Genomic DNA, 22,648 nt, shown 5'->3' with positions numbered 1-22,648 from the left:
AAGTTATCTTGAAAGATTGTTTCTTTGTAATGGTTTAAATTAAGGCCAATTTAAAAAGAGATACAGATACTAGCCAAAGCTGGTATAATTTCTCATAGCCTACAGGAAGACAGGTGGCTAAAGCAAGCTGCTGTCCTGTAAGCCTTTGTTCTTGTCTGTGTGCCTTACATTTAGGATCAGAAGGCATGTTTGTTATCAGCTTTCTCTCCATGTTTCTGTTAAATTAGGCAAAACATTACAGAAGTCTTTTTTCACAATGTTCAGAGCTATTTCAGACACTAGAGAAACAATCCTTTGTATCACAGGGGTACAGTTGAGTGGAAGTAGCATTTGATGGATTGCTCCTGAAGTAATTGTAGCAGATTACAATGAAGTAAGCCTGCAATCAGCATGAGATGGATTGACTCAAGAAAGGAAGTCATGGCCTTCAGTTTGGAAGACCTGTGCATGATAGAACATTTTAGAGGTCTTTAATTCATGGGGTCTGCATAAGTCGGAAATGACTTGATGGCACTTAACACACAGGCATGCAATCTATCCACTATTGCTGGAAACTACTAAATAGTTAGTTAGGCCAAGTTAAGGAACTCTAAAACCCCTTAGAGTAGATTTCCATGTAGAGAATTCATATGGAAATTTTCAAGTGGGTAGCCGTGTTGGTCTGAAGCAGCACAACAAAACAAAATCAGAGTCCAGTGGCACCTTTAAGACCAACAAGGATTTATTCAAGGAGTGAGCTTTTGAGTGCAAGCACTCTTCCTCAGACTATGAGGAAGAGGATAATCTGAAGAAGAGTGCGTGCATTCGAAAGCTCACACCTTGAATAAATCCTTGTTGGTCTTAGAGGTGCCACTGGACTCTGATTTTGTTTTGTTATGGAAATGTTGTAATTGTGTGTTGATAGGAATATCTGCAGGCCACTCGCTACTCAGATTTTTTGTATTGCTGCTCCATTATCACTAGCAGTGAAATGGTTTGTAAATTAACTCAAATAAGCTCTTACGGAAGTACACTTGGCACTATGGTTACTTGTAAGACAGTTCATGGTAGAATCATGAAAGGAAAATGGGAATATTTGACCAAACCTTTGGTGGGAAGACATTAAAGGGTATGGAATAGTCTAGAAAAATTAGTTTGGAAAAGTTCCCTACTAGAGCCAGTAAGGATTTTCCTCTCCTGGAGTCATCTTACTCCCCACTTCCCCTTCTTTTTTACTTGGGGTAGGAGATGGCTGAAATCAGTTTAGTATTAATACTTGAGTATTGTTTAACTTTTTTTTAAAAAACCCTAATATTTAATGTAAAACTCATATATTTTAATTTTAAATTCCTTATGTTTTTTTTAAATTGTGAGATGCCCTGAGCCTCTGCAGAAGGTATAAATATAAAAATAAGTTGGCCACTTAGGTTTGGTGCCCCCGGTGTCCTGTTTATTTCCTTCATTTAGTAGAAGGAAGTTTCTGGATCCAACCCACACTTTTCTTGCTAATACAACTGTAATGGATTTTATAGAAATTCCAGATATTGCAACAGGAAGCTGAGGGGATGGATTAGTTGCTGCCTGCTGGTAGGAATCACCCCTTGACTAGAAGTCAGGTGAAGGAGCTGGAGTTGTGACAGGCCCTTAAGGGCTGGTTATAAGGAAATACACATGAATAAGGCTGTGGTGCAACAGTGACATTCCTGCAATAGAGAATTGTGATAATGCAGAAAAGTATTCACTTTCTCCCCATAGCTCTGAGCTAAGTTCCTTTTAAAAATCTCTTTTAGGTGGACAGCCTCTCTGTAGAAGATTTGAATGCATTTGTAGCTCAGACTCTGTGCCTTGAGGGGAAGTCGGCTGCTCAGCTTGCAGATCTGCAGGTACGGACATGACATCTACTAACATAGTGCCAGTGGTGACACTAAGAGGAACAACTGTGGCTGCCTCTTTGACCTTTTCTCTTACTCAAAAGAATTCACGAGGGTAGATGTGAGGGTCAAGATGTCAGATGATGAGCTTAGTTTAGTTGTACTTTATATTTATTTAGGATTAGGATGGGATATTAAAGTATTGCCTCTTCAGAGTCCTGCCCAAGGCATCCTGTGTTTTTTTTAAAAGGCTGCCCATAAAAAAAGGGACAAGACATGCCATAGAATCATAACGTTGAAAGGGTCTATACAGGCCACCTAGTCCAACCCCCTTCTCAATGCAGGATCAGCCTAAAGCATCCAGGATAAGTATCTGTCCAGCTGCTGCTTGAAGACTGCTAATAAACAGCATTAATATACAGCATTAAATCTGTCCATAAAACAAGCAGAAGTGGGTAGGATAACATCCCTAATTAAAAGGGTGTGTATAAATATGTGTTTAGGCCTGGTGCCTAAAAGAAAGTAAAGTAGTATTGGATGAGCCTTGAGGAGGGCATTCTAGAGGCAAGGAGCCACCACCGAAAATGCCCATCTGAGGTGGGCATACAGAGAGCACGGCTTGAGATACATATCTTAACTAATGGGATGGGTAGTATGGGAGGAGACAGTCCTAAAGGATCTTTGGCCCCAAGCCATGTAGGACTTTAAAGGTAAGAACCAGCACTTTGAATTGCTCTTAGAAACAGATGGCTAGCCAGTACAGATCTTTCAGCACAATGGTAATACAATCTCTGTAACCAACCTCTGACATTAGCCTGGCCTCTTCATTTTGGACCAGCTGATATTGCCAGATCACTTTCAAAGGCAACCCCACATAGAGTGCATTACAGTAATCCAACTTGGATGCAAGCAGAGCATGGATCACTGTGGCTAGATGGTACTTTGTGAGATGGTTGTAGCTGGTTATAGGGCTGAGCAGTTATATCTCTCAGCACCACCTTCTGGAAATGGTTGATCAGATAAGGGTGTAACCACTAAAGCATGATGAGTGTAACCACTGAATCCCCCAATTAGAGTTTATATTCCAGTTTGTCAAGCTTCTGATCTAAAGATTTGGGATGAGATCAACATGGAGCCCTTGTTAGCCTATCATTTGCGTAGCTGCATTTTGAACTAAATCCTAGTTGGGCAGGCAAAACTCTACATGTTCAGCTGTTCACTGTTCATGTGTGGTCCAGACAGCTTAATTTTCCTGTTGGCAAAGGCATTATTTGTCTCGGCCCTTATCTCACTCATAGGATGTTCATGAGCTACTGTGTCGGGCACTGCCTGAAGTGGAGCAAAGAAAGGGCAATCCAATCTTTAGAACAAGAACACTGGACAGAGATTGGGAAGCTCAGTGAGCAGTTCAATCATGGACCCTCTATTTAGTTAGTTCTTAACCATGACCAGGATAATGCACTCTCAGTGTGGTTTCACAGCTGGATTTTCCTGTGCAGAACAAGATAAACTACTTCCAAAGTGCATTGAAAGTGCATTATAATGGGCCCTAGTTTACAGTGCTCTACTTAGGAAGACCCCTGATGGCAAAATTTAACACCTCTGTCCTATGTTTTCTGAGCTAATTTGCTTCACACACAATAATTTTATTCAATGAAACTCTTCATAAAAGTCATTCAAACTCTTGCATTAAAACCAAAAATAAATTAGTATGTAGTGATGTATACTTTTTTCTACATTTTCATTTTATGCTGGTCACTAAATCGCTGCTCAAGATGAGTAGGAGGATAAAAGCCAGCAGTCTCTCCCGTTGGTCCTCATAATTCTGTTCCTTCCTATGAGGTGCTGTACACATTATTCGGTAGAGGGAAAAAAGAAAGCTCTCTGCAGTCATAATTACCGTTCCTTTTTCCTCTCTATGCTCAAGTCGGGTAGAGTACCAAAAAAGGAGTGCCAGCTCAACCCACAGATTTTTTCTAGATGTGTCAACTGCGAGATAGATGGCTCAGGTTGACGCTGAGGCACAGTAGATTATTCCTTTTGCTAACCAAACACTAAAATCTCTGTCCCTTGTCTCCACAGAGACAAAATAGCATTTGGACTTAAAGGGAAGTTCTAGTCTTGTTCTGGACTAGAACAGCGGTAAATAGGGAATTTTTACAAAGCATAAGAAACAGCTAGGACTCAGCATTTATTCTATTGCATAAGTTCTATGCCTTTCACCTAGCAGAGGTTCCAATGCAGGTAAACTGAATAAAGCCTCTTCCACTTGACTACTGATGGCCAGTGTTTATTCCCTGTGTGAATAAACTCTATTTATTTACATTTAGAGTCCAAGGAGGCTAAGGAACAATTTTAATTTTATCTTTTGTATTTAAGTGTTCATACCCAATTGCAAAATACATGCATGCCCCATTAAATTTGAAAGATAGGTATGTATTATATTAGAGTCATATCCTTTAAAAGCTCAGAAGTGACCATAGGAATGGAGTGGACTACTACTTATGAGGGTTTTTTAACAAATAGGCCCAAGCTTAATTCTAGAAGTCTATGCACTTCATCATCATCATCATCATTGTTGTAGCATTTATATAGCAATTTCAAGTGCTCAAAATACATCACTTCCTCTATTTCAGTAATCCTTATGGCAACCCTGCACGTTAGATCAACACTACCCTCAGATTGCAGACAGGGAGCCGAAACTGTGATAGACTGGTGTGCCAAAGAACACCTCTTGAGGTCATGGCAGAAATGAGATTTGAATTGTATGCTGCACAGTCTTAGCTCCGTTCATGGGGAACATGTAGATTTTGTACTTTGGTTCTTGAATAGAAATCACTCAAAGAGATTCATTCAAGTGATACCCCGTTTTCCCACCAAGTCAGTTCTTAAAGATGTTTACAATTAAAAATTATCTGTTTTAAATAGAGTACAGTTGATGACAGGCTCATTTCCAAGGCACCCTCCACCACTGCCAGCACCGTGGGTTGTATCCTGTTACTCCACTCAGCTAGTGGCATCGTCTTCCTCTAAAGCAAGGAGCCATCCTCCAACATAAGTGTCAGTTCCAATTATAGGGGAGCCTCTCGTGTTGGTAGACAGTTCTTTGTGCTGGAAGAACAAGCCTCTGTTACCTGAGGGGCATGACAGAAAGCAACCCAGTGGAAGAAGCTTCACCAAATACCATAGCATCTATTGGTGGAATAGGATCACAATCTCAGTTGTTAGGAAGTGGCCTAATGACATGTCACACTCTTCTGATTGAGCAGATAGTGTGTTGCACATCCAGCATGTGAACAGGATGATTCTGGCCCATAGTGGCCACTAGCCGATCCACATAGCAGGCTGTGTAACTTGAATTATTGTTACTTACTTTTGCAAGGGAAATGGCCTCCATCTTCCCCCATGCAGGACTGAATTAGGTGTGCAGAAAACTGCTATGTACGCATGCCCCAACTTCCCTTTGAAGTAAATTTAATTGGTTTGGGTTTGATTAACAAACATGGTTCTATTTGTAGTGAGTTTCTCATTCTGTTTTGAATTGCAGGTTGTTTTCAGTAGAACACAAAAATGTAAAGCGATATGGTATCTTTGTTTAGGGGCACTCTAGAGCCTTGGTTTACAGTAAATACCAGTTTTGTTCAACAAAAGTATCACTTTACACAAATCTGCTCCTGAACCAGAGCAAATAAACCTTTCTGAGCATATAAACCCTAAACGGCTGAATTGTTTACTGTTAAATATTTACTGTGAAACTTTAGGGACATTTAAGAACTGGTTATTCTAGTTTTATGCTCTGAGTGGATACCATAGCTGGGCAAGACCTTTCTCTTTTGAGAGACGCTGCCTTTGCTTGACTAAACAGGAAGTGTTTAGCTTAAGCTGGGGTCTTTTAAAAATCCAACTAAAATGTGTTTTCAAAATAAATGCTATTTTGCCTTCCAGCAAGTCATGGTGGGCAGAACCTTCATCTCCTGCTGTGTGTTGACCTTGAGGACAAACTGCTTAAAGCAGATGAATGGTGCCTCTCAGCTTGATTCAAGTCCAGTAGCACCTTAGATGTCAACAAGGTTTTCAGGGTATGAGCTTGCAAGATTCAAGACTCTTTTTCATCAGATAATTCCCCTCAGATTATTTAAAATTGCCATTTGGTGCCATGTCACTGCCAGAAGTAATCATTGAGGGGAATTTTAAAAAACAAATCCATCCACTTTCTTCTCTTTCTTCCTGTCATATTTGCATGTTGCCATTTGTCTACTAAAGTGCTCAGGGCAGGAGCTGTATGTTCTCCCCAAGTTCTTCTATAATATAGGGTAGGATAAAGACAGAGAGTGGTCCCAGGTCTCTCACTAATTTCTTGGCTGTATAAGAATCAAAGTTAGCTGTCTGCAGTTCTAATGCATTGCCACACTATAATGGTGTCTGCTGCCCTTAGATACCCAGGCTGAAGGGCCACTGCTGGTGCATTCATTCTTACTATTGTGAGAGTTGACCCAACATTGTCCCTATTTCAGGTAGAGGTCAGTTTGCCATTATCATTTGGAAATAAAACAAGTTGCCCTTCAGTTCTCTGGACAATGAAAGATACCAGCACATGCCCAACTATGGAGCAGAGTCCTTGTGTCCAACTGAACTAGATTAGATTATAATGCGTGAAGGGAAGGCTTTGAAAATGTGGAAGACATGAGTGCCACATTCAGGTGTTTTAGAATGGCTCTGCATCTTGGTGAGCATGCAGTTGGGGGATCAGTCATTTTTATTTGGGTTCTTGGATAGTTCTTACTGGAGGGGGCAAGGTAGGATAGGAACTGTTATTCTCACTAACCTGCAAATGAGCTTGTGACTAGTACAGTCCCTTGGATGGGGACAGAGGTCAGGCGGAGCTGGTTATAATGTGACATATGATGAAATGGTTTTACTATTACAATCAACCAGATTTTGAACCAATATGTTTATTTAGGAAATCATCTGATTTTACGGCACAGCTACAATCATTTTGCATGAGTGCAAATTGCTTGAGTTAATCAGGAACATGTTTAATTGGCTTTAATTGTTGTTCTTTAACTGCTGTATGGTTGCAATTAGAAAATGAATCTGTTGTTTTTTGCATGCTGTCTTCATAGTATTTTGTAGCATACTGATGCTTTTGCCCAGTAAAAGATTGAAATAGAGAGATCAATAAGAGAAGTTAAAAGTGTTTATGTGACTTGTAACTGCACTCTAATACTGGGAAGCAAAAAGCCCACAAAATACATGTCACAGGGCATAGCTACACCTTCATCCATTCCAACTTCAGCATTGGAGACTGGGGGAAGAAATCCCTGGAAATGAGAGTTACGGTACATTGTTAATTGGTCTATGGACACCAGTTCTTATGATATTGTTAAGCTACAACAGGTGGCTTTATTTAAACAGTGCAGCAGAAAACAAATCCAGAAAAAGGAATACATTGTGTAAAATATTTAGAATACCGTGTTGTGTGATCACAGCTGTTTTCTCTGCTTTCCGTGAGATTTTGGGGGCCAATTGCAAGGGTCTTTCCCATATAATGAAGTTCCAAAGGAAACATTCAAACGATGACTCCACTTGCATGTCTATGTCATTCACACACCACCCCTGCGACACAAGACCACCTCACAGAGAAAAAAATGGAACTGTGGCACTGCAGAGGCTCTTCAAAATCACAGCAAAAGTAGAGGCTGATTTTTCACTCAGGGGCAGGTTAAAATGTGACTGTACATCATTTATGCATTTAAACTCCGGCTCTGTTACCACTGCCCCTCCGGAAAGGCTCTGTATATAAAGAACAAAGTAAAATAAATTAAGGAGTACTTGTCTAGTCACAGACAGGCTATCTAAATTTGCCATATGGTACCCACAAGCATTTTTTTTCAATTTAAATACATAAACCTCCCCCCTCCAACAAAGCAGCAAGGTTATTTTGGCTATAGAAGAATCTCTGTATTTACACTGTTGGAGTGCCTGAAGAGTGGCATGTCAAATTAATCATCAGTAATTAAGTCATCCATCAAAGACAGAGTGTGCACACCTCACAGCAAGATTTGCCAGGTGGGAACAGAGCCCCAGCTTTCCTTGTGGCCTGGGCAGAGGATTTTGGTTCTGGCTTCGTTGGAGAGCATTCAGGCTGAAGTAGCTTGGTGATTGGGTCCCTCCGCCTTTGCTACCCCTACTCATCGCCCTTTCCCCAGCCTTTCTTGTCATGTGCCCCAGGAAGGTTATAGCAACTGGCATAGCCCCTCTCCAACAAAGCAGCCACACACTGAGCCTGTTCTCAGTGTTGCACATGTTTGGTCCAGCTGGGTCGGTGAACCAGAGCTTGGGCCATAGCCAGCTAGTGAAGGATCAGGGCTGTGAGGTGCAGGCACTCAAGAACACCGCAGGCACTTCTTTCATTTTCAGTCTTTTAAACAGTCTTTAACCATTTTACTGATATATTCAGTAATACAATATTCAGATTCTCAGTAAGACGTAAACCTTCTCCCCTGTTCAAACAGTGGAATGACTAACCAGAACTTTGTTATTCAAACCGTCCAATCATTTAAAATTGTTTTATTAAATAATTTGTCCTTAGGCTTTGTTGTTACTTATTGTTTGCAATTCATTTTGTAATGGCTTAAGGCTACTTGCAAATAAACTGACTTACCTATTGTATGCTCGCCCTCCCCATTCTTAGCAGTGTTTCCTTCAGCTCTACTCCCACCACAGAATTCTGACTGTGGGGCTGGCTAGCAATGGCGTCCTCTGAATTCTATCATGTGGAGTTTGTTTGGCCAGTGTCCTTGTGGATGTGTGATTTTATACTTTTATTATTATTATATAAAGCATTTACAGAAAGGTAAAAGAGAAAAAAAGAGAAAAAAGCGACCAGCTTATAAGTAATTATTATTACATAGTCTGTACATCTATACAAGTATACCATACATAGTATAGTCTGATATTATCTCAAGAAATATGTAGTCAGTTCCCATTGCATATTAGTCCTAACCTAATAGTTACTGCTGTCTTTCTTAAGAAAGTCCAGGTAATCGCTCCACTGTTCGTCATATTCTTCCGGTGGTTTCTTCTTAACCATGTTAGTGAGTCTTGCCATTTTTGCTAAGTCCGCTAATTTGTCAAGCCATGTAGAAATAGTTGGGGTCTCAGTTGCCTTCCAGTGCTTCGCCCACACCAACTGCTTGTGGATGTGTGATATACTTCAAATGTAATTTTCCTTTCTTCCCTAGAAGAAAAGTGGGAAATAAAACTGATTGTTGGTATATAGCAGGGGTGGCCAAACTGCAGCTTTCCAGATATCTGTGGACTGCAATTACCATGAGCCCCTGCCAGCATGCTGTTGGTAGGGGCTCATGGTAATTGTAATCAATGAACATCTGGTGAGCCATAGTTTGGCCATCCCTGATATCCCTGGTATACAGAATGGTTGCCATCCCACCCCCTCCCCCCAAAAAAGGAACTAGTCAACAGGACAAATAAACCACATTTCTGATCAGTTCTTCCTTCCAGCTCATATTGGATATATAGAGTCACTACATTATTTGGTTTCATATTATTCATTAACACTGCTGATAGAACTAGATACACTTTAAAAAATATTTTGATTGAACCTAATTTTAAAAATGTGATTTGGAACCGTATTATGGTCTTCTCTGGGTTTTTTCCAAATGGCCAGTGCAACTGTTTGCAGCTGGGTAACAGAAAGGAAAATAAGAAATTGTAGAATGTTCTTCTGCTGCCTTTAAGTTTATGAAATTATGTTAAGGACAATTTGATGCCACGGCATGTATTTGATGGGTAGGAATGGGTTTTAATGCTTTTATTGTAATTTATTATACTTGTGTTTAAATGTGGTTTTTTTAATTCTTTGTAAGCCGTCCTGAGCCTGCCTTTAGGTGGGATCAGCACAGTAAAAAAAAAAAAAGTCTTTAAAGAGTAAATAAGTAAATCCATTAAGGCTGGTCTCTGTAATTTTGTGTTTACTTTAACAGCTTGCCCAAATTGATTCAAGAGCTGTACAACTTGGTTCTCTCTTTATCCGTGGCCTGTCAGTGTTGATTATGGGCAATAGTGCCTGTGGCTTTCCCTTCAGAATGGATGATTTAATGCCATGGCACCTATTTGATGGGAAACTCTTTCAAGAGAAATACCAGCAAGCTCACAGAGGGTGGTCGTTACCTGAGTTATTGGAAGGCAATGTAAGTACCAAGCCTTGGTTCTAAAGAAACATTCTTGTCTAAAAAAGCCTAAATCTATCTTGCTTTCTTCATTTCATTTTTCTGGCACTCCTACATGTTCTGCACATCTCCAAAAGTTTTCTTCCTGGTTTTTCCATATAAACCCCCACCATCCTGGACATGCTATTTTAAAAGATGCACCAGAGGGGAAGCAATCAGTTGGCAAGTAAGGTGGTGGTGGGGTACTGGAGACAGAGAAAAACCTTTCAATGAAGAGGGTGGAACAGGCCTGTGGGCTGGCGCAGGATTGTTCCACCACAACTCCTTTAACACTTTGTGCACCCTCTTGTTCCTGAGGTTCTCTTGATCTCCAAGAGTGGAATTTCAGAGGGCTTTGTGGCTTACAGCTGCTATACTCCACAGGCTTTATATCAATATACATAGTATTTACATTGTATCTAATCCATGGTTATCTGCAAAAGCATGCATGCACACAGAAATTTATACCCAAAATTAAATGTTGTTGGTTTTAAAGGTTCCACTGCAATCAAGCTTTGTTCTAATTTCTTTTGTTAGTGTAAAGCGGGGCTATAACATAGTTATTTTGCACATTGATTTTTGCCTCTGAAGGAGGAATGGGAAAGTGCTGAGGAGGTGGGAGGCAAAAGCAGATAAGTAGTTCAGATCTGACAGTGGTTTGGATACTAAACAATGGTCTGTGCAATCCGTTAGTTGGTATGAATTTAACAGAAGTTTGGTATTTCATTGGGGCTGGTCTCAAAAAGAGACTGAATTTGAAATTGTTATCTTTGCCTTCCGTCTACAGGAGTCTTGGCTCTCAGAGTTCCAGAATTTGATGTCTCTTATTTTCAAAGTATGCTCAGCAAAAGGTAGAACCATCCAGAGCAGACAAAGAGAGAATGGTTTTGTCCCAGGTTGGTATCATGTTAGCTCTTTTAATAAATTCATTATGTGGATAGGCTCTTGGAACAAACAGAGTGGCAACAAAGCTGTAAAGATGTAAATCATAATCCACAAAATATACAGTTTATTATAAAACATTTAGACTTAAAACATGCAAGAGTTAAAACACCTAGTAGCCAATTCACAGCCCAATCTAGTAGAAATAGTCAGCCTCCACCAGATGTTGGAATACCACTGTTTTGCAATCCTTCCTTAGCATAGCAAGGGCAGGCAGCCCTCTCCCCCACTCTGCCATGCCATCTTGAAGGACTGGGCCCATGACAGAAGAGGCCTCCGATTTTTGCTGCAGCTGTATAGAGGGCACCACAAGGAGAAAGCTGTCTGAAGAACGTAAGTGGCACAGGTGGCCATACTGTCAGATGTGATTCAATAAGTATGAGGGCTCTAGTCCACAAAGAGCTTTAAAGTAATAACCAACTCTCTTAATTGGGCCTAGAAGCAAATTGGTAGCCAGTGCAGTTGGCACAATACTTGAGTTGCTTGCTATGCAGCTGACCCCAAAGAGGAATCTTGCTGCTGCATTTTGCACCAATAAAGGTATCCTCTGTGCAAGCACCAAGTCATGTCTGACCCTTCGGGTGACGCCCTCTAGCGTTTTCATGGCAGACTCAATACGGGGTGGTTTGCCAGTGCCTTCCCCAGTCATTACCGTTTACCCCCCAGCAAGCTGGGTACTCATTTTACCGACCTCGGAAGGATGGAAGGCTGAGTCAACCTTGAGCCGGCTGCTGGGATCGAACTCCCAGCCTCATGGGCAGAGCCTTAGACAGCATGTCGGCTGCCTTACACCCGTGCCACAAGAAGCTCATTTTTTGCACCAATAGGGGCTTTCAAAATGTCTTCAAAGACAGCCCAACTAAGATCATGTTGCAGTAGTCCAGTCTGGGGGTAACATTAGCATGGATTAGCAGAGCCAAGCAGAATCTGTAGTTTGCAAGGCCAGGTCTAGGAACATCCTCACACTTTTTACTTTGATCTGCCATGGAAAGTTTAACCCATCTAAGCCTGGAAAACAGCCACATATTCTGCCTTCCCAACCAGCATCACCTCCGCCTTGTATAAATTAAGTATGTTTCCATTACATGCCCTGCAGAATAGCAATGTTTTGTAATCTTTATAAATTAATCTGTAACTAATCTGTTATCAGGAATCTGCACAAGGAGAACTTGAGATGGCCATTTTGTTTTCATAATTTATTTTTCAGAGAGAAGAGAAAGAGGAGGGGCTTCTTGCTTTCAGAACCCAGGTAGGATTCCGTCTCATCCATATCACCATCCAAACCGGGGATGCCCATGGAGAGGCCCTCAGGCACCTGCTTTTTCTTCTGAATTCCAAATTCCTGGTAACTTACTCCCATGCACATATAATATATTTCAATGATGAATAATTCTCCACAGTCCCTATAAATGTATTTACCATACCCTTTGACTTTTTTTTTACATATCGGAGTCAATGACTTTTCTGGTAAATTGGATCCAATAACAAGAACAGTGAAAGTCTTTCTGTGGTGGTGGAAGACCTAGAGGAAGAAAGTAATTGAATCCAGTTTAGCAGAAGACATCATTGCTCCCCCACCCCCATATGTGTCAAAGACTTGATCTTAACCAACTGTGGCAATGCAATGAAAGGCAAGCCCTGAGCAAAACCATCAGTCAAGGCTGCTTCCATCTAAATAGCCTTGGTAGCCCTGATTGATGATCTATTTATGTGAGAATGCATCCATGCTCATTCTCCTGGACCTGTTGGCAGATTTTGATACTATCATCTTTTGGAACATTTGGCTAGATTGGGAATCGGGCCATCGTGATGTGGTAGTTTGGTGAAGCATACTGGCTGCCTGGTGCTCACGATTACCCAAAGGCCACCCACAGAGGAGCAGTTTTGCATGCCTTGCAGAACTTAGGGAGGTCCTGCACCTATTCAGGCAGCTATTTGCACAGGATGGGGGCCACTACTAAGAAGGCCCTCACCCTTGTTGAAACAAGGTGGACAGTTCATAAATCAGGAATCGTCAATAAATGAGAGGATGAAGAGCAGAAAAGATGGAGAATCATGCTAGGAGAGGCGGTTTTAAAGGTTTTAAAGTCCAAGGCTGTTCTGGGCTTTAAAGGTAAATACCAACACTGTGAATTGGCACCAGAAACTAATTGGGATAGGCGTTATATGTGCTGACTGGGACACTCCAGCCAGCAATCTGGCAGCCTTGTTCTGGACCACTTATAGTTTCCAAAGTGTCTTCAAAGATAGCTTGGCATACATCACGTTACAATAATCCAGTCTCAAGGTGACCATTATGTAAATTATTGTGGCAAGGTCTTCCCAAGAACAGATAGGGAGCCAATTGATAGGCTTAACATAGATGGTAAAATGCAATCTTTGTCACATTTTTCCATAGAGAGCAAAGAAATGAGCTCTCAGATTACTGACAGAGGACAATAGAAAGCTGACCCAGCTGTTTTAGGCTCCCTCATGCAGCCTGTTTAACCTTCTTGAGGTGCCTCACCAAGTAAAGCAAGATAAAAACATAAAATCAAACCACAAAAAATCCTCTCCAATTAAAAAGGAACACAGCATGAAAGTGCTGCTGGTTGACTGGTTTCTGTTTTAAATATTGATGGGGAATTTTATTGCTGCTCTTTTAAGTTGGTATTTTAATTTTCATATTTATTTTATTTCGTATTGATAGATGCCCCAGGCAGATTCTGAACTGTAGGGTATAAATATTTAAAATAACTAAATAATGGTAGCTGCATCAGAAATACATAATCATATCATAGAAAACTAGTCACCTCTGTTCTAAACTGACTCTGCACAAACATGTCAGATTTTCTTGTTTAGGGAGAAGCTTTCTACATTTGTTGTGTGTCAAATTCTTAAGGAATTTCACTGGCATGTCTGTCTTATTGCCTGTAGTTTTAAAGTCCAATTTGTTCACAATTCAGAGAAGCTTGAGTGGGCTTTTGTGCTGGATCTTTATATAATGTTTCTTGGACCTACTTGAAAGGGAGCTTACAATTGCAAGAAAGGCTGTTCCTCTACCATGCCTGAGTTTTATTCAGAGTTTCAATGAGACAATTAAAATATCACACTTAATTGTCTGTAATTTTCCTTCATCTCTCCCCCCCACCAGTTTGGCAACCCTATATTAGTCCTCTTGTAACGATCAAGCCTGGAGCATCTGTTAATTTATCAGCTGAAACAATAAAAGTTTGCTTGGCCATTTTATACAAATCTCTAACCAAGTATTCTATCTCTACATGGGGCAGTTCTTGGGTCATTGAGAACAGTGGTTCCCAAACTTTTTTGGGCTGCTGCCCCCTTGGCTCCCAGACCACATCCCTAGTGCCCCCCCACCCCCTATTTCCTGGTGAATTTCCTTTTGCAAATTCAAAACACACTATGTTGCCTCCACTTCTTTTTTCATTATGCAGCAGCTGTATTTTAGTCTGAAAAAAATATATATACGTTCTTTTTGAAAGCCACTTTTCTTTCACGAAACCCTGGTTGAGAAAGCCGGTTCTAAGGGCTCTGACTATAATTCAGCATAACGTGTCCTTTGAGAAGTAAAATGAGGGTAACTCCATTAATGCCACTTTTGGGGGGGAAAGGCTGAATATGATAAAAAGATGGAATGTCCTAACCACCGTCACCTTCAAATCCTTTTGAATACTGACAATCCATATAATATTTTTGTCTATCAATAATACAATCAATACAATAATACACATTTCTTTAAGTTCTAAAAAGAAACATGTCATAACATTTGGCCATTTAAGCAGTGTCTGCATGTAGGCTGTTAGCTTTATTGTATGTTGTGCCTGTTCCTTCCTTTCTCTGTGGGCGCCTAGGCATAAGCATCCTTTCATCAGATCATGGATCAGATGTTTGTTTATAACCATCTGCTGCTAATGACAAAATCTATGCTCATCCTTCCAATTTTCCATCTTACTCATAGTATCATATCCCTGGGATGTGTTTTGACTTCTGATGAACCTTGTGACACAAAAATAGCAAAGAAATTGTAGTAGTGGCTGAAAGAGACATACTGGGCTTTAAAAAAATGTGGATAATTTCTGAAATACCATAAGGGGGCAGTTTTATTTTCCCCTGTTCTCTAAACACTAAAAAACCAAACAAGAACAACACTCTTTCCCTCAGGTTCTGGATACAGGTCAAGACGCCAGCCTCTAAGGGGACAAAGATTCCAGCATGCTCCTCGGTAAATATCTACTGTAGAGATTAGTAAGAAATATAAAATGAATTAATAATTTAAATTAAAAGTTGAAAATAAAAATTGTTAAATATCTGCATTTGTAAAGGAAACTTATTCCCCCATCCCTTTTTAAATGCTTCAGTTTATATCTAAAATGAGCATTCTGCCTGCCAGACTAGATGATGCCATGCAGAGCCCCAGAACTTTATTCCTTCAAGAGGGGATCTGGTCCATGCAGCTCTGGTCAAACTGCAAGGGCAAAATTGGGTAGTATAGCTTTTGTTTTAGATTTGCAGACTTTGGGCAATTAAACTTCATTCTTGATAATCCTCAACCAAGTTACCAAATGAGATAACTTTAAGTAAATCTTTTCTCTGTAGTGGGGAAGGGGAGGAAGGAGAACAAGAATAGATGAAGTATATATGTTTCTTGAAACTTTTCTCCTGACAAAGTATAGTTTGATTTTTAAAAGACTTAAGGTTATCCATTTTATGCCTTCTGCTAGTGCATGGCCTAAAACCTTTGTGTAACATGTAGAAGACAGCTGTAGACTACAAAATATCGATAATGGCTGCCACTGGGAACAAGTGGCTGCTTGTACACATTTGTAAATAATTTTGTTTGAAGACAGGAAGGGACAATTGTTTGAAATAAATAATCACATAATTAATAACTGGCAAACCCTGAGTTCATAGGTTTTGATTTTACACTCACTGCAGCTTATTTGTGTTTTTAGATGGTCCAGGTGACTTTCTACCTGAATGGAACTAAATGGAAAAATTAGAAGATGGCATTCCCTGTGACACTTAATGGGCCTGTGCGGTCAGATTATAAAAGGCTGGCAGTTGTCCCTAAGGGGCTATAAAATGTGATTCTATAAAAAAATGTTTCTATGCAAGAATTGCATTTATTTATGTACACACTCCTTTTGTATCCTAAATTCAAAGTGGCTTTCATATCTGCAGACAGTGCAGCATCTTTTTAATTTTTTACAAGTTTTTACAAAAGACAGTAGATAAACATGACAGATTTCCCATAATTTTAAAGTGTAGAATTAGAAGCAAGTACTGAGAAAGAAGCAAGGAGTGAATAACGCACGGCATCCTAATCATCAGCTGAACCCTGCACTGTCATATGTGTATAGCTGTGAAAGAAAAACATTTTGCAGAAAAAGGTCCACATAATAAAAACCCTGAAAAGATTGAGAAGGATGTCTGTCTTTAAGGAAAGGAGATGAACACATTAGAATTCTCCATTAACAGAGAGCTTCTTTAATTTCTTCCAGGGTATGAAAGATCTTACCTTGAACCTAGAATTAGGTATCAGTCATCTGGTGCCTTTGCAGAGTTGGTGAGTCTTCCACAGTAAGGAAAATGAACCAGAGAGAAACATTTTATCTGTGTTCTTTATTTTCTTTTATGATAGCCATTTGAAACACCAGGTGTTCTGAAAATTCACACTGATTATAAAAGAGCCACTGATGCTATCACCTTTACAATACACCAGCCACTAGCTTTGTCCCTCAGGACAATGAATCATGAGCTGTCTGCAATGAAGGAACTTCCTGGATGCTCAGTGCCAATGTGGGTCAGGGGTTTAGGAATGAGATGGCAGTCTTTCAACTGGAGGAAACCATGGAACTAGCCAGGGAATTTTTTTCCCTAGTGAATTCTGGGCTGCCTAGATACAAAGGGACATATACTTTGTAATTTCAGAGTGGACTAGATTTTCTCCCGAATTAGGATGGAAAGTTGGATCCATGATACTTACATAAATAATGCCTGACACAAGCGTTAAATAACAGGAACTCCAAAGGGTAGCCAACTGGAACCTTCAGTTTATTCCTGTGTGGCTTTGTAGAAGGAATGGATTGTTTTGTGTGGTTTTTCTTGTGGACTTCTCTGCTCTCAGTGGGTTGTATCTGCCCTCTCAGCCAAGGGCAACACATTCTGACAGCAGAAGGTGAGTCCCTCTGGCAGAGGAGTCTCTTGTGTTAGTGGCCTGCAGCTCGTGCTGACAGATCACACTGCCTTTAGGTAAGCAGGGTGGTTGGATACAGCTTCTTCTGCCCTTCTCTGCAGCATCCAGGCTCAGGGGAAAAATTCTTTGTCTTTAATACCACAAGCAATGGTACTTGTGTGCTTAGTGGGGCATTCAGTTATTTTCATTTGGGAATACACTGGTTGAAATGTTTTTTTCCCTGTCATTACCATGACTATGTTACACACACTACAGGTTGACTTCCCATGATTCATAGTGCTCTGTCTGTCATATCATATTGGCATTAGCCCTTTCTAGCTGTCACTTTTTGCACAGGTTCATATGCAATTAGCTCCTCCTCAGGAACTGATGGGAAGGAATACATGGGGAGAAGACTCTGCAGCCAGCCCAGAGCTCATACCAGCCTGCTGAGCAAGAGAGAAGAGAGCACAATGGCTGGAAGCAGTCTCTATCCAAACACACCACCCTGTAGAGAGAAAACCTTGCAACCATCCCAGCCTGTTCCTCCCATCCATCAGATGCTCTGGAAAGTGTCTGAGAGTTACTTGTGTTGGAACTGAAGGCTTTTGAGACAAAGTTATTGAAAAGAATTGAAGAAAGTGTTGTAATGCTTAATAACAAGGTTCTAGCAATTGATAGATTGCAACTTAATGAAAAGAAAGTTGCAGTAACATTGCTTAATTTGGCAGAATTAAATAAAAAGATGTAATTGATGGAATTAAAAACAAATTAGAGCTCTTAGAAACAAACCATAATTAATGAAGCTGTTGGTCACTGACAGGAGTGGTTTAAGGATAACCTAAGGGGCCCATAGAACCAGAGCCAGTTTAAGGATTTGCAGGGCCCTAGCAGAGTACAGTTGTGGGAGCAGCCAGACTGGGGGTGGAGGAGCCTCCCACAGTAGAAAGGGGTGACACTCCAACTGTCCTTAAGAGGGGATGGCGCGGGGGGAGGGGGGATGAGAGAGGTCACAGCCCTGTTCCATGGAGGGAAGGCACCAGGTGGGGACCCTGGAAGTGCAGAGTTTGTAGTATATGCTACATGGATAAACTGGCCCTGGTCACAGGGATGATGATAAGATAACGGAATTAGAAGATAGAATGGAGGACTTAGATAACAGATGTAGAAGATCTTTGTTAAAATTAAGGAGAGAGGGAGAAAAAGCGGAAGGAGATTTAAGTTTATTCTTAGAGACATTATCAGTTGCTTACACTGACAGTATTAAGGAATGTGAAATATGTACAACAGGCAGAGTTGATTTGGAGGTCAATAATGTTTAAGCTATATTACCTTGTAAGAAGGGTCTTTACTTTGTATATGTTTAGTTTTGTTTGTATATCATGTGTTTATGTAATACATTTTTTAAAAAGAAAGAACAATTTTCTCCTCCTCTACATCTCTCAAGCCATTTTCAACAAAGCTTCTTTCTGGAAAGAAAAATTTCACCAAAAATGTTGCCCCCATATTGAACAAGGTACTGGGAACACTTAGGTTTATTTAACCAAAATTCCCTTTTTCTCAAGTTCTTCATGGCCAAAGTTCCAGCTGATAATGTGTTTGTTTTTATTTATGATTTAATTCATTTTGTTTGGATTTGACTTTTTTAATATCTCTTTATACATTGTGGGAACTCCTTTGTCTCCTGGAATTTGCCAAATTGGAGTTCACAACCTAATAAAGTCCAACATCTGGTATGCCAGCATGACTAACCAGACTCCCCAGCAAGGTTACAGATGCCAAAGCCTCTGCCCCAGTATTGCCCCCCACCCACAGCCACTAGCATTGAAGTGTATTACCTTAGAGACCTCTGTCATGCCCCCCCCCCGTAGCCATCTTTTTTCTAAACTGAAAAATCCCTTAGCACAACCCTCCTCCCAATCATTTTGCTTAATTTCAGCCAAAAATCGCGCCCGTGCAGGAGGGGGGATTTTTTTTCCCACTTGGGGGAGCGTAGTAATGATGAATCACCAGCTCACATGCCAGCTAGATGGGTCTCTACGTTGCGAAGAATCAAGGCATATTCGTTGCAACACGTGTGTTTTTTAAAAAAAACTGTGCTTGAAGGGAAAGGGGCTTTCCGGGAGCATGATAACAACCGTCCATTGGCTGTTCCGTTTGATTGACGGCCAGGGGCGGGAACAAGCACAGAAAAAAATCGCCTCCTTCCTAGCGATTCCTGCGAGACCGGAAACCTGTTGGGAACGAATGAAACGCTATGGATTCCACTACAAATGAAGGTATGCGGAACGCCGAGATTACACTATTTAAAATAGCGTTTCCGCTTTGTGAAACCAATTAGCAACATTGGTCCTTGTGCGGAATGGGCCCTGTAATCTGGAGATCGGTTGAAATTCCAGGAGAATTGCAATCTGGCAGCCCTAGCTGGGCAGAAGCACTTCTAAGGTGTAGCCTCAGTGATGACCATGGAAAGGGCATTCCATAGACCTGAATGACTAAGTTGATGTTGGTGCACCTCCATTTGCAACAAAACAAAACCAGAGTCCAGTGGCACCTTTAAGACCAACAGAGATTTATTCAAGGTGTGAGCTTTCGAGTGCAAGCACTCTTCCACAGACTATGAACTGACCATCAGTGAGAACTGACTATGAACTGACAGTGAGAATAAGAACATCTGGCTAATTGCTATGTGGACAGAGACATGTTAATATACTGAAATGCTGCAGAAGCTTTGTTACAAACTCTGGTATCAAATAAGATGTGCTATGGCAGTTTATGGTGACGTGACCACTATAGAAGGGACCATTACTGCACAAATGCCAATCCCCAATAATGCAATTTTGTATAATTTTTCAAACCTTGCTCCAGTCACCAAATAACAGAGAAGCAAAGCATTTGGAAAATCTTGCTTTGTAAAAAACATGATCTGACTGTGATTAGAGATCTTACCAACAAAGTGATGGTGACTGCTTAAAAACCAGTCTTGGGAAAGACTGGCTTAGAAATGCTGAAATCCCTTCTGTGGTCCTGGAAAGCGCAGCTGGCCCACAGCCTTTATCTTAAAAAGCAAAGGATCATTCCCATTTTGTGGCAATGCTCCCTCTTATTGGGGCCTACCAGTAGCAATTTGTAACAATGGAGGAACAAAGCTGCCATTTGACCTAGAATACAATTTTCAACTAATTAATAAAGTGACCATTAGTGCCCGAGGGGATAATAACAGGAGTAAGAGCAAATTACTGTGCTAACTAATGCTTGCTAAGGGGGTGCAAAGGAGACACAGTCATTGTATTGCAAATGTCTTGAGGCTCTATTCTTTTTTTTTCTCCCACTAATACTCTTAAAGTGCTCCCACTCAACACTTGCTCCTTCTAGGACCCTTGCAAAACACGTAAGAATTAGCCCTTCAAAGATCAATCAGGATCTAATTGTTGCTAACAAAGTGCCACCTGGTGAGAAATGTTACAATATACCTTCATTACAAACCATTCAGTCTTTTGGCCTTACAACTTAAGTAAAGGGGAGGGGGGTTGCCCCTGCTGTTTTCGGGCACCTGCAATGCTGGCAAATGGCTTCAAGGCAAAGCAAAATGTGCTCTTTCCAGAGCATTGGCTCTTGCTTTTCCAGTATCTAAGATGAGTTTATAGTGCCCAAAACTGCAGTAATGTGTTTTATACCAGGAGTTTCCCAGTGATATAAACCTCCTCAGGCATGAGACTGCCACTTTACAGTGTCTGGTCTGGTCCTCTGCTCAAAACTTCATATAGAAAGGGAAAAAAAACAACCCAGTTTTTATTTTACAGATAAGAATAGCAATAAAACAGTAAAAATCACAAACATATCAGGCTATGAAAACAGGAGCTGCTTCTACACAGGATTTCCCCCTCATGGATCATCTACCTGACATTGTCATTCTGAGAATGCTCCATGGCATTCCTGAGAATTTCCCTTTGAAACAGAAACCTGATTTTCTCCCTGTTAAAGGGGAATATTCAGAGCAGCTGAGGGTTGAGTGTATGTTTGGGTACTAACCCTATCATCACTACAGGAAGAGGGAGGAGAGCTAAGCTCTGCTTTCAGAGTGGTTAGGGGCGGCTTTGAAGGCCTTTTTCCTTTCCATGTCAAGCAGTACTACTACAGCTAGGATTGTTAACTCCAAATTAGGAAATTTATGGAGATTTGGGGATGGAGACTGGAGGTGATAAGGCTTGGGGAGCGGCCTCAGGAGGGTATTATGCTATAGAGACCACCCTCCCAAAGCAGCTATTTTCTCCAAGAGAACGGATTGCAGTGTAGACTGTTGGTCATCTATAACTTCAGGAGAGCTCCAGGCCCCACCAGGAAGTCCGCAACTGTAACTAGAACTACAGTCCTGGTTAATATAATAGAAAGGGAGGTGTTAGTGTCTCCAAGGGAAGGGATGCTGGCCTATGCAATGTGGGAAGGAGAAGAGTGGGTGGGGACGGTGGCAGTAGTGAGTGATGTGGTAATAAGTGAGTGCCATTCTTGATTCTTAGGATCCTGTCTATAACCCCCAGGAGACTTTTGGGAATAGGGTATGAGGGAAAAGATGTCATTGCAGCAAACAACACTTGACATTTTTCTATTATCAGTAGCAAATACAGTTGGGCAATATCTTCTATGCCTTACATTTTGTCCCTGCTGTTCCACTGAGCGTGAATGAGGAGCACGACCAAGAGTTTTCCGGCTTATAAGGGAGCCAAAAGTACCAAAGATCTGTGCTTCTTGAATCAGAACAGAAAGTAAAAAATTGGAATTTCCACAAATTTCAGACTGGAAACTGTAGAAAACTCTTAAACCTGTAATAAAACTTTAATCAACAAATTTCCTTATAGAAGGAAGATGGAAGAAAACTTATATAGAAATGAACAAATGGAACCAGAAAGAAAAATAATATGCACTACAAGATATGTCTTGGCTACAACTAAACAAAGAACAGAGTCTGGAAATATGCTGGATGCAACACACATGAAAACAAACAATTTACTGGTAGAAAATATCTAAAGTAGTAAAAATCTTTTAGAACAAAGGATGACTTAATGTTTTTATATTAAATTTGGATCAATTGAAATGCCAATGAAAAATCTTATGATATCACTGTTTTATTTTAATATATAATTTAAAAATCATAATGATTAACTGGAAGAATGAGACTAAGATTTAAATTTTTATGGGGAACATATACATACATGAAATTGATAGTGAAAATTATTATTATAAAAGGTGAATTAATGTTTTTATATAAAATTTGGATTTATAATTTGGGCAATGTTGGTTAAAGAAGATCTGATGAAGACAGCAATGATAAATATACTATTTAATTAAGGCTGTGAATCAACTATTTTTATATATACTATCACAAATAAAAAAGACAATGAAAATGCCTTATATTATTTCAATTTTGAACAATTTTAAATAATTTCTGTTGT

General features: G+C 40.4%; 1 protein-coding gene across 7 annotated transcripts in view; it reads left to right on the top strand.

The window, feature by feature from the left end:
• The window catches only part of FAM120B (family with sequence similarity 120 member B), a 34,801-nt gene extending 18,354 nt beyond the window's left edge, over positions 1–16,447 (top strand). For 5 of the 7 annotated variants that reach the window (XM_077346760.1, XM_077346768.1, XM_077346732.1 and 2 more), the window contains exons 6-11: positions 1,770–1,862; positions 9,857–10,063; positions 10,869–10,977; positions 12,231–12,368; positions 15,185–15,245; positions 15,976–16,447. In XM_077346760.1, coding sequence (XP_077202875.1) covers positions 1,770–1,862; positions 9,857–10,063; positions 10,869–10,977; positions 12,231–12,368; positions 15,185–15,245; positions 15,976–15,988 — 621 coding nt within the window. In that variant the 3' untranslated portion in view covers positions 15,989–16,447. The remainder of the gene's footprint in view (positions 1–1,769; positions 1,863–9,856; positions 10,064–10,868; positions 10,978–12,230; positions 12,369–15,184; positions 15,246–15,975) is intronic. The other 2 variants (XM_077346787.1, XM_077346778.1) reach the window with 2 other exon arrangements.
• The last annotated feature ends 6,201 nt before the right edge of the window (positions 16,448–22,648 follow it).

The sequence above is a fragment of the Paroedura picta genome, chromosome 1 (genome assembly GCF_049243985.1).
Source record: "Paroedura picta isolate Pp20150507F chromosome 1, Ppicta_v3.0, whole genome shotgun sequence".
In the NCBI taxonomy this organism is placed as follows: Eukaryota; Metazoa; Chordata; class Lepidosauria; order Squamata; family Gekkonidae; genus Paroedura; species Paroedura picta.
Note: the sequence above shows the minus strand (reverse complement) of the source record. Positions and strands in the feature narration are given on the sequence as shown.